Source organism: Heptranchias perlo, chromosome 36, assembly GCF_035084215.1.
Source record: "Heptranchias perlo isolate sHepPer1 chromosome 36, sHepPer1.hap1, whole genome shotgun sequence".
Lineage (NCBI taxonomy): Eukaryota > Metazoa > Chordata > Chondrichthyes > Hexanchiformes > Hexanchidae > Heptranchias > Heptranchias perlo.
In genome coordinates, this window is record NC_090360.1 from 19,245,868 (window position 1) to 19,260,473 (window position 14,606).

Below are 14,606 nucleotides of genomic sequence, written 5' to 3' on the forward strand. Positions count from 1 at the left end.
CATGTTGCAAATTTTTATGGGCATACTTAGCATGTGGTTCTCCCAAAACTAACCAGGTTTGGCAAAATTCCTAGTGTGTGAAGAATTACTGAATGGAAGAAGAATAGTCATTTTCAACTACAAATGTTAGCTTGGCTCATTTGGTGGGCATCATCATAGAAGGCTATATTCATGCTATTGACTGTTGTTCAGGTAGCATGGTTAGAGTGCGTCACGTTGAACTTTCCTTTGTCTGCACAGTTATGAAGTATTTTTAAAATTAGTGCAAGTAATTTTGTTCCATTCCAGATGGTTTGCTGTTCTTGTCTCGGAGTCAGAAGACTGTAGCCCCCACTACGGACTTGAGCACATAATCTAGGCTGACACCTAGTGAAATGCTGCACTTTTAGAGGTGTTTGTCTTATGAGAACAATCATTTGTGTACCATGGATGTGTAGGTGACACTGAGTTGGTCTGGGATCAATGGATGCAATTTGAATTATTTTAAAATATTCTTTTATCAGGAAATGCAACATTTTCAGAGTTTTAATTGTGATGGAGTACAGGATCATGCAGAGTGGGAAGGATGATAATTCCTATTCAAAATGGGGCCACCCAAACACAAAACTGCTGCATACAGACTCAATGTAGGACTCCGCTTATTCGCAACAAAAGTGGTTGTGGGAAAGATTTTATAATTCCTTATATGCTTTAAGACATTGTGAATGGGCTGTGTATTTTTTCTCCATGTAAAATATTACCTATATTATTTCAACCCTGTCCCTCAAGGTTACAGTCACAATTAAAAAAAAGCATTTGCCTTTATATTCAGGAAGTCCTGCATTACCTGTTGAATTTCACAGTTAGGCCCAAGTCAGCAATGCTACAGGTTCCATTCTTTTTCACCAGGATGTTTTTGCTCTTTAAGTCACGATGTGCGATAGCAGGTTTGCCTTGCGTGCCGTAGATTTCTGTGTGGAGGTGACAGAGACCGCTAGCAGCAGAGTAGGCCAACTTCAGTAAGGCTTTGGTATCAAGCACGGTGCATTTCAAGTAGTCGTACAGCGAGCCATTCTCATGGTAATCTGTAATCAGATACAACCATGTCGACGAGCCTTTGCCTTCAATGTCTGCAGCAATAAATCCTGTTAAAAATAAAATCGAAAGACAAAGTTTAGCACTTGTCTTCTCGCATGATAGAACTAACTATGTCACCATGTCCAAGTGAAAGAGTAAATACAAGCTACTATATATTGAGAATGTTAAAGAAGAAATCTTGGAGAAAAATTAAGGGGAAGGATGTCTAATTAAAAACGGGGAGAGGCAGGCAAGAGGAGTAAATACACTGTTTTTAAACAAGAACAGCAAACCATCTGCAATAGAACAAAATTACTTGCACTGATTTTAAAAATACTTTATAACTGTACAGGAAAAGGCAAGCTCAAAGTGACGCACTCTAACCATGCTAACTGTACAATAGTCAATAGCATGAATACAGCCTTCTTTGATGATGAAACTCCACACAAATACTCATTACTATTACAGATGTTTCAAACACATTAATATTGCCTTGGATCCTTTCAGTGCACTTGGCAGCAGAATTTGTTGGCCCCATCCTGCTTTCACATCTGGTTAGAGGCATTGATGTGCATGCTGAAGTTGACCGATCATAGACCACCAAATTCCGGCACACTATCAAATCACACACAAACAGCATGACAATTTTAGGTAGCTTGTTTTCTGAGGCGAGTTATTTTAACACCAATCAAAAATGCAATTATTTTTCATTCTTCCTTGCTACCTGCCTCCTGAGGCAAAAAGGACTGACTGACTTGGCTGTTGCTGGACATTGTGCTACTGAATACTGGGCAGCAGATTATTGGACTTTTGTCAGATTATTTGAATTCAACTAAATAATAAGGAACATGCACCAGTATTTTCCACTGTGTGCCAGTTTTTATGGATCTGTTAAAAGTAATACACAGAGAAAAACACTGATTATAGTCATCGCTCAGTAAACTTATTAGGACCAAACAGATATAGTCAACATTGCACTTGGCCTGACGGAATGCATAGGGCTGTAATTTTGTGATAACATTTTGGTAAACCACGGTTTAGTCATGATGGATATCTTAGTAAAAATTACAAAGTCACGGACATATTTTGTGATAACCAAACTATCTTTATGTTGCTATTTTTTCCACTCTTCCCCCTTCACTTCTGCATTTTCTCTCCCCTCTTCACTTCTGTTTTTTCCTTTCTACTTTTGCTCCTTTTTTGTCCTTTTCCACTTCTCTTTTTCTCTTTGGCTTCACCTCTGTTTCGCTCCTCTATCTTTTTCTCTCCCCTTCGCTTCAGTTTTCCTCTCTCTCTCCCCCATTGCTTTGGTTGTGTCTCTTTTCACTTTCACTGTTTCCTCTTCCTCCAACTTATTTTCTTTTTACTTCTATTTGTCTCTGCAATCAGACATGGTACAAAGAGGCAGCACTTGTTCTGCTGAAGGGAAGAGCATAGCATGATTGACACAAACCCTCACCATTGCCCTATATGACTTTTAAAACAATTATTAAAATCATGGATCCAAGACGCCTCTGACAGGTTGAGCAGTTTCATTTTCGAGCACTACAGGCCATCTTTGCCTTCATTACTAAAAAGCTGATATCTTTCATGTGTAGCAGGAAAGAGTCAGACAAAGTAAGGAAAAACAAGTATACAAATGGTGGGGAGAAACATAATGGGAAACAAGAGGTGGGGGCGGGGGGAAGTAGTAAGAAAACAAACCAATTATTTCACATTCTATGCAGCAAATTCCTATGACAATTCTCAGGAAAGCACAACAGCCAATGAGAAATGCTAGCACATAAATCAATAATGTTAATCAGTGTTTGACGTATACAAATTGGATTGTTGGAATAGCTCACCTAGAATACTTTCGTGTCTCATTAGCACTGTCTGGTAGATCTCAGTCTCACGGAACCAGCTGGCCTCCTCTGCAGAAGGGAACACCTTTACTGCCACCTTCTCACCACGCCATCTCCCCATCCATACCTCACCATAGCGGCCTTTACCCACTAGCCGGACCATCTGAATCTGTTTTGCAATTGTACGTTGCACCTAGGGGGAGGGGGAGGAAGAAAACAGGAGTTCATTAACGACGACACACTGGCAAAAGACAACAAGAGCTCAAAATAACATTCAAAGTAATGGCTTTTCAATCCCTGCAAATATTGGGACTGGCAAGGAGCAATAGCATTGGGCTCGCAGGGGAGTGCTGTACGCATCCATGTGCAATCTTAGACTCAATTACATATCATCTTTTACATAAACTTTAAAGAACTAAAGATACAAAAATCTAGGGGTTAAGTGCGAGTTTAATGGGGACCCCCATAAAAGTGGTATCCACAAATTGTACCTTTTTAAAAATCTCTTGCTTGTTTTGAGTTTTATTGATGTTCAAAATAATCAATTTTATTGATTTTCTCCAAATTTACCTGGGATTTTTGGGGTGCAATTTTTTCCTCACTGATTGTCACTTTTTTTTAATACTAAAAATAAAACTTGAAAAATCTTTTGAGTTTTTAAACTGGCAATAAAAACTGACTTTCAAGATCCTTATTTATAATTCAACATTTAAAATAAGGGAGGTGGGGGGAGGGGATTGTAGAATTAGAACCAAAATACTAGAGTAATTTCTATAAAAGTGCCTAAACAGATATACAGACACTAGATGCATGATTGAGGCTATAAAACAATGCTGCATTTCATAGCAGTGCATGAGGGTTACATTTACAAAGGAAACCCTCTCAGAGTGCTGTGAAACTCTTTATTTCAATGCTTCAATCATCCATCTAGCCGATTATATAGAGTGGGTATTTGGACAGGTTATAATCTATTCGAGGAGTTTCATTTAACATGATAAACTGTATAAGCAAAGCTTAACTGGTTTGTACATATTTAAATTTGGATTATATTGTCTTATGCTCATTCCTGGCACAGTAAAAAAAAGTTTAAAACTTTATTTTGTAGATGTTTCCATACCAGTAGCTCAGTGTTCTGGTGTTCACAACTGGCTACATAGCATCTCTGGACTGTCACTACTGTAGCATTAGTTGATATAATAGGGAAATGCTATATAATATTTCTCATCTGAAGTAACTACAGCTCTTGTTCATTCCAGAATATAAGAGAAATGATTGATCCAGGCCATCCTAGTTCCACAGCACACTTGATAATTGCATTTCTAAAGATGACAGTGACAGCTGAGATTGCAACTCCACACCAAAAAATACAAACAGCTGAGAGAGAGAGATCAAATATTGCAGCCGCATTCCAGGAAGAACATGACCCATTTTACATTTAGTGCCTGCAAACCATGCAGCTTCATATTTAATATTCCATCACAAAATGGATCCTGTGGAGACTTGCATCTGTAAAGAACAGGTTGGTCCTTCTCCAATGCAATAGCAATATTCTAATCATAATCTGCAGATAGAATTCAATTCCAAATTCTGTTCATTTTAAGGATCTGCTCCCAGATGTGCTCTCTGTTTTTCTAGTGCAAGGTGCAGTTTCTTGAAGACCTGTCAGTTAGGACCTTCTTGTCAGAAAGACCCATTCAAATGATGTATTGGTGGATTTGTCTTTGGTCAGCTGCCACTAAACTTAGCTACACCAGTCTCTTCAATGGTTCAAAGGGTATATGCTTATTGCGATGTATTATTTAGTCAAACAAACCAGTAAGGCAATAGGTTCAATCTCTGTACTGAAATAGTTGATCTCAGCCAGGGTGGTGGTGCTATAATTGGCCTATGTGCCTCCAGGCTAGGGAAGAGGAAAAGCAGCAGTATTCTGCTTCTCATCACTATCCAGTAACCCCAGCTGCAAAAGCGTGCGCGCGCATGTGTGCATGGGTATATGGGTATATGTGTTTAGGTTAGCGGAGAACAGAAACAAGCTCAAATGTGATACCCATGGTTGACCAGTCCACAAATGGTCACTGTCACACATTACACATATGAAGAATGGTCACTTTGGCTAGATATCAGAGGCTTATGGCACCTGTGAAACCATTCTCCATCATGAGTCACCATCTTCAGAAAACCTGAGTTACCCTAGGGTTTGAATGCCATAACCTGTATGTAGAAGTAGAAAGGATGCCAACACCTGCATATCTTAATAGCCGACCAAAGATGGATTTACAAGGCCGTTCATAGCTGGGAGACTTAACATAGCAGCAAACTAATATCATACACATGAAAAAAAAGAGTTTTCTTTAAAATATTCTTTCTGGGGCTTCCACTGTACCACTTGTCCCTTATTGATCAAAATCAGCTCAGTCTTCAATAGAGTATCTATTCCTTCATCTTTTTTTGAAAAGAGTACAGTGGTTCCATGGAACTTTAGGATGAGAGTTCATATTTCTAATAGTTGCACATTCAGTTTCTAATTTCAACTATGTCACTGCGTGATGCCCAGGCCAAGCCCTTCCACACAAGGAGGGAAAATCAAAAGTTAACAATTGTTCTTGGGCTGCTCTTCTGAAGTTTGGCTAAAGAGCACAGTGCGCAGAAAATTAAAAGTAGGTCTCCAGTCTGTTCACTCAGCCAAGGAAAGGTGGGTGATGATGCAGGGGGCGAATTAATACTTGCTCTAAAACAGAAAATATAAATGACCTAGATTAATTTAATAGGTTAGAATTTAAGAATTTTTAGGAACAGGAAAAAAGCCAGTAGTCCCAACAAGGCTATGCCTTTTCATAATTAAACCCCCAGCTATGAGCCTTCTCACCACTCCTTAATTCCATCTTGCTTCACAAACGCCTCTAATTTTTTCTTGAATCTATTGATAATCTCAGTTCAATGACCTTCCCTGGTATCTTATTCCACAGGCCTGTTATCCTTTGGGAAATGTGACTTCCTGATTTTTAACTACTTGATTTTTAACTTGTGCCCCTTTGAACTTTTCACTATGGTGAATTTATCTTGGTCAAGCTCCTTCGTTATCTTGAAAACTTCACAAATGGGTCATTATGAAGCCTCCTTGCTTCAAAAGAAAAAAGCCCAACCGCCTTCTTTTTTTAAGATTTGAATTTCTGATACCTAGAATCACCTTTGCTGCTCACTTCACTGCTCTCTCAAATTTTACTCTAAGTAAGGCTCACCAGATAATTTGCTTTATAAGAGCAACACAAAAATGTTCAAACATTTTACTGAGTAGCCAATAGCAGATTAGCCTGAAGAGTTTAATTATGGCAGTTACACAAGCAAAGGACTATATAAAAATATTTCATCATGTACCTCTGACAATGCAGTGTTGAGTTGCTGTTCTCTATATTTTTACAATGTTGTTACTGGGTGTATTTAGCACATTGCCACCAATGCACTGCAGGAAAAATTTCACTTGAGCCAATGTTTTAATAGAATTTCAACGCGCTTTAACAGCAGATCGAAGTGCTTTAATAGTGCACCAATGTGCTCCAACGGCGTGCCGATGTGCTTTAATAGTGCACCAATAGGATGCCGCTGTGCTCCGATAGTGTGCTGATTTGCTCCAATAGTGTGTTGTTGTGCTCCGATAGCAGGCCAATGTACTTGAATACAGTGTAACCTTCAATTAACTGTTCTTACCAAATCAGCAGTACTTTACCCTTGTGTTAAAATTCTAGTGATAATATATAAGGGCAATTGTTTAATAGATCTGTAATGATATGAAGGTCTAATCTTGCTTTTTAATCTAACTGCTGGCATATTATATTGTTTATCAATGACTATCAATACAAATAATGCCCATCATACTGGTGATATCATCTCCCTTACACATTCCAAGCTCACATTTTCCTTTGCTCTTTTGCAGTTGGTGACCCACTTAGTTCTTTACAAATTGATCTATTAGTTTTAAATGGGATTAAGTAAAACTATCAGATGTAAACTTTAAGATCATTGAAACAATTGTCACATTCTCCCGAGTATGTGAAACACGCTATATAATTGCAAATTCTTTCTAAGGGAAACATGCAAACATTGGAGACTGTGCAGAGAAGTGCCACAAAGCTGGTCCCTAGTCCTAGAGGTCAGAGTTATTGGGGGAAACTGGAACAACTTGGGCTTGAATGTTTTAATCTTGAAAGGAGACAAAAGAAGGGTGATCTTAGAGGTATAAAAGATCGTCAAGATAAATTAGGAAAATTAAATTAAAATGCAAAAGTAGGACAAGTGTCCACAGGTTCAAATTAGTAACAGGCAAATTTAGGACATGAAGCTTTTCTTCACATGCAAAGTTATCAATGCATGGAATGAACTTCGAGATATAGTGGAGGCAAAAACCCTGGAATCATTTAAGAACCAATAGAATGCTGCAATGAGTGGGGGGTGGGGGGGAACTTTCGGGTCTTTCTGGTTGGATGAAATAAGAATGGCCTTCCTCATCCGTAATTATGTCATAAGGCGGACAATATGCAACCATTAATGATGCAGTAACAATCCTTTGTGCTCTCATCAGCAGAGGGAGGCTTGGTATACTTTTTGTAATTGAAGATCTCTGAAGCTTGGTTTCTGTAGTTAGAACCTTTTTTTGGTAACTACATACAACTTCACAATAGAATAGAAATAAATAAACTTGCTCATGTGTTGGGAGTTTTGTTCTCTCTTCCTTCAGATATTTTTTGTGAAAATTGGGGATATATCTCACAGCTAGTTTATCTCTGGAAAAAATGCCTTCCAGGCAAGGTCAGTTACAATCCCCTATGTCCTGGGATAGCAGGCCACAGGATCACACTACCCCTTCAGAGAGGTTCCCGATCACAGCTAAAGGTGAGGAGACATGGCGGGGGATCGGGGTAAGTGGAAATAATGAAGAGCAGGTGCTTCTCCAGCTAGGGAATGGACAGGTAAAAAAGGGTGAGGCAGCTGAGGCCAACCTCATGTAACTTCAAATGGCAGGATTGTTAGAGGCCTAGAAACAAACCTTTTTGTCTGGGAATGGTAGGAGTTACAGATGGAAAAACTAATTTTTAAACAGGACAAGACAAAAACCTTAAACATCTGCCAGTCCAACTAATCTGGATCTGAGTCTTTGCTATTTTGTGCGTGGTAGGGTCCAAGGATTGCAGGATTGCCAAGACAATAAATTGTCATTTGGATAAGCTACAAATTACCTGGAGAACCAACTCAGCTTGTGACAGACCAAGGGCATTAAAATCTGAAATTGTGTAATTTGTGCTCTTACCAAAAGAGGGAGCCCAGATCCACTACCTGAGCTCTGTGACTGGTCAATCAGGTCCTTCAGTGACTCTCCCGGCGGAATGAAGGCCACGTCCTGTTCAAGGTCCCGGTTATAGCGACGTCTGTCTGCCTGCCCCTTGTACCTGAAAAATAGTTGGTATTCATCATCTTTTGCTATTCATTCACTTTTAGTATACCACAAGCCAAGAAAGGGGGAAAAAAACTCTGCAAAGGCAACAGAATAAAGTTCATCTTTCAGAAAAACAGTGGAATAGCTGCTTACAAATAAACATCATTCCCCATTGTATTGCAACGCCAAAAAGGAAACAAGATATTTTAAACCAGATTAAAGTACATATAATCACAAGAGAGTCAAATTACCACATCTTAAGCTGCACAGATCTCATATCCTCCTGGGACAGGCAGGAAATAGGAGGCTTTAAAATGCAAATAAATAAGAAAGGAAGGGAGCAGACGAAGCCTTGGTTTAATGTCTCATCCAAAAGAGGGCTCCTGTGGCAGCACAGCATTCCCTCAGAACTGCACTGAAGTGTCAGCCTACATTATGTGCTCAAGTCTCTGCAGTAGGGCTTGAACCCATGACTTTCTGACTTAGCTGTGAGAGTGCTACCATTGAGCCAAGACTGATAATTGTGCAAAATGCTAGATTACTTCTATAGGCATGGTCTCCCTGACTGCTTGAAAGCTCATACAAATACAATATGCTAATCACCACTGGGTGACACTGTCTCTTTAGAAAGTTTGTGATTGTAAGACTATCCACTACGCTGCTGTACCAAAGGCCTCATTCAGGGCCCCATTTTTAGTTCTTTGCCAGAACGGGCACCATTGAGACTGCAATTAACCAGAAGAGCACTGAAGCACACAAAAATGGAGATTTGTACAGACAGTCTTAATTTCTTCCAACGAATGTGGAAGACCATACTGGTATTGTAACATTCCTCTTCATTCCTTCAACCTCTAGGTACAAACAGAAGTAAGTATTGTACAAGCTGGTAGTGGGACTCTCATCTTCAGGCCAGCTTGGAGCACTTACCACCCTCAGCTGCAAGTGAAGACAGTAATGCTCCAGGCAGTTGCCCCATGGATGGCATTAGGAAGAACTCTGCACTTACTGACTTAAGAAATGACCACCACACAAGCAACTCTGGTCTTTCCTTGGTGTCCTGCCCCGCCACGGAACAAAAGGAATTGCACCACACTGCCTAATTTGCTAACCTCTGTTTATTAGTGGCTTTATCTATAGTTTTGTTCTTAAAGGTAACAAAACTGCCTAGACCATTGAAAATCTTTCTACATTAAAGGCTAAAACCCTAGGAATAACAACTAAAACTATAGACTTTGTATTAAATTTCTACATTTTAGATGTTGCATTAAGAAATTGGCAATAGCTGAAACAAGTGGAACACATGTGACACTACTTTTCCTTTAAAACACAGCTCTTACCTGAAGTAGAAAGCAGTTGTGATTATAATCAGCACAAAGATGCAGACGATCAGTGAGATTAACAGGCCTAAGCGGTGGACATCACCCTCAAATAGTCCATCTGCAAGGAAAGGTCATGTTAAAAAATATCAAAGAATAATGTATCAAGTGCCATTAGGCACATTACCAATGCACTGATGTCAATCACAGCAGTACTGCCAAAATGCACATCGCATCATAAAATGCAAAAGATTTACCCAAGTTAATTTGACACTAATTGCAAGACACCTTCTAATAGTGATGAGGGTATTCAGCCAAAGAAGTTTACAATGTCTTATGATCAGAAAACTAATAGAGGAGATGGTTCGGGTATAGTCTAGGTACATTCCCACAAGGGGTAACAGTAGGGCAACCAAAGCCAGAGCTCCCTGGATGACAAAAGAGATCAGAAAGTAAGATGAAGCAGAAAAAGGGGGCATATGACAGATGTCGGGTTGATAGTACAAGTGAGTACCAGGCTGAATATAGAAAGCTCAGAGGGAAAGTGAAAAAGGAAATAAGAGGGGCAAAGAGAGAGTATGAGAATAGACTGGCAATTACATAAAAGGGAACCCAAAAGTCTTCTATAGGCATATAAATAGTAAACGGGTAGTAAGAGGAGGGGTGGGGCCGATTAGGGACCAAAATGGAGAGCTATTCATGGAGGCAGAGGGCATGGCCGAGATACTAAATGAGCGCTTTGCATCTGTCTTTACCAAGGAAGAAGATGCTGCCATAGTCAGAGTAAAAGTGGAGGTAGTTCAGATACTGGATGGGCTAAAAATTGATAAAGAGGAGGTACAAGAAAGGCTGGCTGTATTTAAAATAGATAAATCACCAGGTCCAGATGGGATACCTCTTAGATTGCTGAGGGAAGTAAGGGTGGAAATTGTGGAGGTACTGGCCATAATCTTCCAATCATCCTTAGATAGAGGACTGGAGAATTGCAAATGTTACAACCTTTGTTCAAAAAAGGGGGTAAGGATAGATCCAGCAACTATAGGCCAGTCAGTTTAACCATGGTGGTGGGGAATCTTTTAGAAACAATAATCCGTGTCAAAATTAACAGTCACTTGGACAAGTGTGAATTAATTAAGGAAAGCCAGCACGGATTTGTTAAAGGCAAATAGTGTTTAGCTAACCCAATTGAGTTTTTGATGAGGTAACAGAGAGGTTTGATGGGGGCAATGCAGTTGATGTGGTGTATATGGACTTCCAAAAGGTGTTTAATAAAGTGCCACATAATAGGCTTGTCAGCAAAATTGAAGTTTGTGGAATAAAAGGGGCAGTGGCAGCATAGATATGAAATTGGCTAAGTGACAGGAAACAGAGTAGTGGTGAATGGTTGCTTTTCGGACTGGAGCAAGGTGTACAGTGGTGTTCCCCAGGGGTCGGTACTAGGACCACTGCTTTTCTTGATATATATTAATGACTTGGACTTGGGTGTACAGGGCACAATTTCAAAATTTGCAGATGACACAAAACTTGGAAGTGTAGTGAACAGTGAGGAGGATAGTGATAGACTTCAAGAGGGCGTAGACAGGCTGGTGGAACGGGTGGACACATGGTAGATGAAATTTAACGCATGGAAGTACGAAGGGATACATTTTGGTAGGGAATGAAGAGAGGCAATATAAACTAAAGGGTACAATTCTAAAGGGGGTACAGGAACAGAGAGACCCGGGGGCATTTGAAGGTGGCAGGGCAGGTTGAGAAAGCAGTTAAAAAAGTAAATGGATCCTGGGCTTTATAAATAGAGGCATAGAGAACAAAAGCAAGGAGGTTATGATGAACCTTTATAAAACACTGGTTCGGCCACAACTGGAGTTTTGTGTCCAATTCTGGGCACTGCACTTTCGGAAGGATTTGAAGGCCTTGGAGAGGTTGCAGAAAAGATTCACTAGAATGGTTCCAGGGATGAGGGACTTCAGTTACGTGGATAGACTGGAGAAACTGGGGTTGTTCTCCTTAGAGCAGAGAAGTTGAGAGGAGATTTGATAGAGGTGTTCAAAGTCATGAGGGGTCTAGACAGAGTAGAGAGAGAGAGAAACTGTTCCCATTAACAAATGGGTCGAGAACCAGAGGGCACAGATGTAAGGTGATTGGCAAAAGCACCAAAGGCGACATGAGGAAAAACTTTTTTACGCAGCGAGTGTTTATGATCTGGAATGCACTGCCTGAACGGGTGGTGCAGGCAGATTCAATTGTGGCTTTCAAAAAGGAATTGGATAAGTACTTGCAGGGAAAAAACCTGAGGAAAGGGCGGGGGAGTGGGACTAGCTGGATTGCTCTTGCAAAGAGCCGGCACGGACTCCTTTTGTGCTGTAACCATTCTATGATTTTATAATCATTGCCACTGACACTTACATCACTGGTTAGAAGTGCAGACAGAAATAAATCCGATTAATTAAGGAATATGATGTTCACAAATCACAATAAAAGCTTTCATTAGTAAAATTAATGACTAGCATGATGGTCACTATGATGGGCACTATTTGGAGGAAATATATATAGTTTGGAGGAAATAAATATAGTTTTTATTTGTCTCAGCATGCACTACAGAATAGCACTCATACTGGCATTGTGGCATGCAGTTGCTTTTGCCAAAAACGGAAAATCTGCAATATATTAAAAGTCTTGCATGTCATCTTTATGCATTATAAATTCCTAGGTCTACATTTATAATGGAAACTATTTATATAAACCTCTATTGCCTTAATTACACCATTCTGCCAGGGGTGGAGTTATAACGCCTCAGTTTTGCATCTGCCAGCTCTTCAGCCTGTAACGCAGAGAAACTGCTATGCTCCAACCACCTTTACCTCCCTACTTCACAAATTGCAGCAAGTTTTGCTATTTAACTATTAATGATGATATAAAATCAAATTATTACATAATAAGGGTAGAGAGTATGACTTTAAAGGAGGGGCTGAATTAAATCTGCACACCCTGGTACAATTATCCCCATTTCTAACTTTGCTTCACCTGAAGACTACATTTGGTCTCGACTCTCCATGTGCAATGCCATGGAGTTAGTGTTATGTGCTATGCTGTGCAAAATTTATTAGCAATGTCATTTCAAGCTATTGAAGACAAAGAAGTATGCTGCACTGACTGCAGACCGTACCACCCTTCAAATAAGCACTTGCCATGTGCTACCTATCACACTACTGCAAAGCCCATGTCACAGTGCTTCAGAAAATTGCTGCAACGACAGCACAGACCTCACACTTTGCGATAGTTCAGACTAACCCAGAAAAACAAAAACAGCAAAGCCAATACAATTCATGTGTCATAATATTTTGGCTAAGTGCAGACTATGACAAAGCCAATATAAATCATATGCATCACCCTACTTTAAAAACAAATGCAATAAATTATACTAGTGCAGACATACCAACGTTTCAAGCTGATTAACAGGTGAGAAAATTGAAACTGCCAACAACCCTGAACCATAAAATTAACATAAGGCATCAGAAGCAAAGGTTTCAAATGCAAATTATCAATAATATTTTCCAAGTTAGATTTGAAATCTTGTACATTCTCCCAAATAGAATACTATATGATTATTGTGGGTGCCTCAGCTTTGATAAGCAGGACAGATTAACAAAGAAAAAGTTAAGAACATCAACTAAGGATTTTTAATGAGACACAAAAGTTCAGATGTTCAGACAGCTTACCTGAATTAGAAATTGGAGTAAGCGTTGGGTGCAAATCCTTGTTACAGAAGTCGGTCTTGCAGCACTCAATAGTTCTCCGTTTTCTCACTTTTGTTGAATCCTGCAGGGGGAATAAAGGACCAGATCAATGATTTAAATGTTTCCAAACCCAGGTTCCAAATAACAAATATCTTGGAAAGTAATTGAGGTTAGTTTACATTTCATACTTAAAACTCAGATTTGAATTAATATTTGACAGCTGCAGTTGTGTCAGATCTAACCGTGGAATAGCATACCACTTACATTAATTCCTATTACATACTCTTTCAAGAATACAGCATTATAAGTAAAAAAAAACTTTCTCTTCCTCCTTCAGATTTATTGCAGTACTTTTAAAAATTCATTCTCGGAACGTGGGCGTCACTGGCAAGGCTGGCATTTATTGCCAATCCCTAGTTGCCCTTGTACAGCTGGGTAGCTTGCCAGGCCATTTGAGAAGAAAGTTAAGAATCAACCATGTTGGTGTGGGACTGGGGACACATATAGGGATGGCGTTTCTTTCCCTAAAAGGATATTAGTGAACCAGTTGGGATTTTATGACAATCTGACAGCTTCAGTGAAAGGTCACTTTTATTGGTGCCAGCTTTTTATTTCCAGATTTTTAAAACAGAATTCAAATTCTGAAACAATGTTGGGATTTGAACTCAAATTCTCTGGATTATTTGGCTCGACCTCTGGATTACTAGTCCAGTAATTTAACCACTACACCATCACATCAGTGCTTCTTAGAAAGATCAAAATGGTTTAACACTTCAAAATTCTCCTAATCCTTCCTCTAGGGTATATACAGTTCCTCCTTCAGATATCAACTTAAATCAGGGCCTCATTCTGGCTTGAGTACAACTGAGTTTATTTAAACCCAATAACAGAAGGCCTGACTGAGGTGATTTCTTACAATGTGTTCCCATTCTTTTGAATGATGTCACCTTTATACATTCCTCATTCATTCCTTTATAACAGTTTCTCGGTGCGGAGGTGAGGGAAGATGATCAAAAGCTGGACTATGATCAATTACTGATGACATTACATAAACAAAAAAGTCAATGTATCAGAAGAATTTAATTCATTACAAGTTTTGAGATTTTCCAAGTTGGCACAAAGGACAAAACAGAAATCTTTTGTAGAATGTGGAGAAAAGGTGATTGCAGGATTCCTGGGAATTTATTTTTGACTGAATGCCAAGCAGAATGGAAGAGCCAGCCAC

The 14,606-nt window shown here is 39.4% G+C and overlaps 1 protein-coding gene across 2 annotated transcripts in view; it reads right to left on the minus strand.

Moving 5' to 3' along the window:
- bmpr1aa (bone morphogenetic protein receptor, type IAa) overlaps window positions 1–14,606 on the minus strand; it is a 223,209-nt gene that overhangs the window by 8,622 nt on the left and 199,981 nt on the right. For both annotated transcript variants that reach the window (XM_067972692.1, XM_067972693.1), the window contains 5 exons: window positions 13,364–13,463; window positions 9,666–9,765; window positions 8,203–8,341; window positions 2,901–3,093; window positions 827–1,124 (listed from right to left, as the gene is read on the minus strand). In XM_067972692.1, coding sequence (XP_067828793.1) covers window positions 827–1,124; window positions 2,901–3,093; window positions 8,203–8,341; window positions 9,666–9,765; window positions 13,364–13,463 — 830 coding nt within the window. The remainder of the gene's footprint in view (window positions 1–826; window positions 1,125–2,900; window positions 3,094–8,202; window positions 8,342–9,665; window positions 9,766–13,363; window positions 13,464–14,606) is intronic.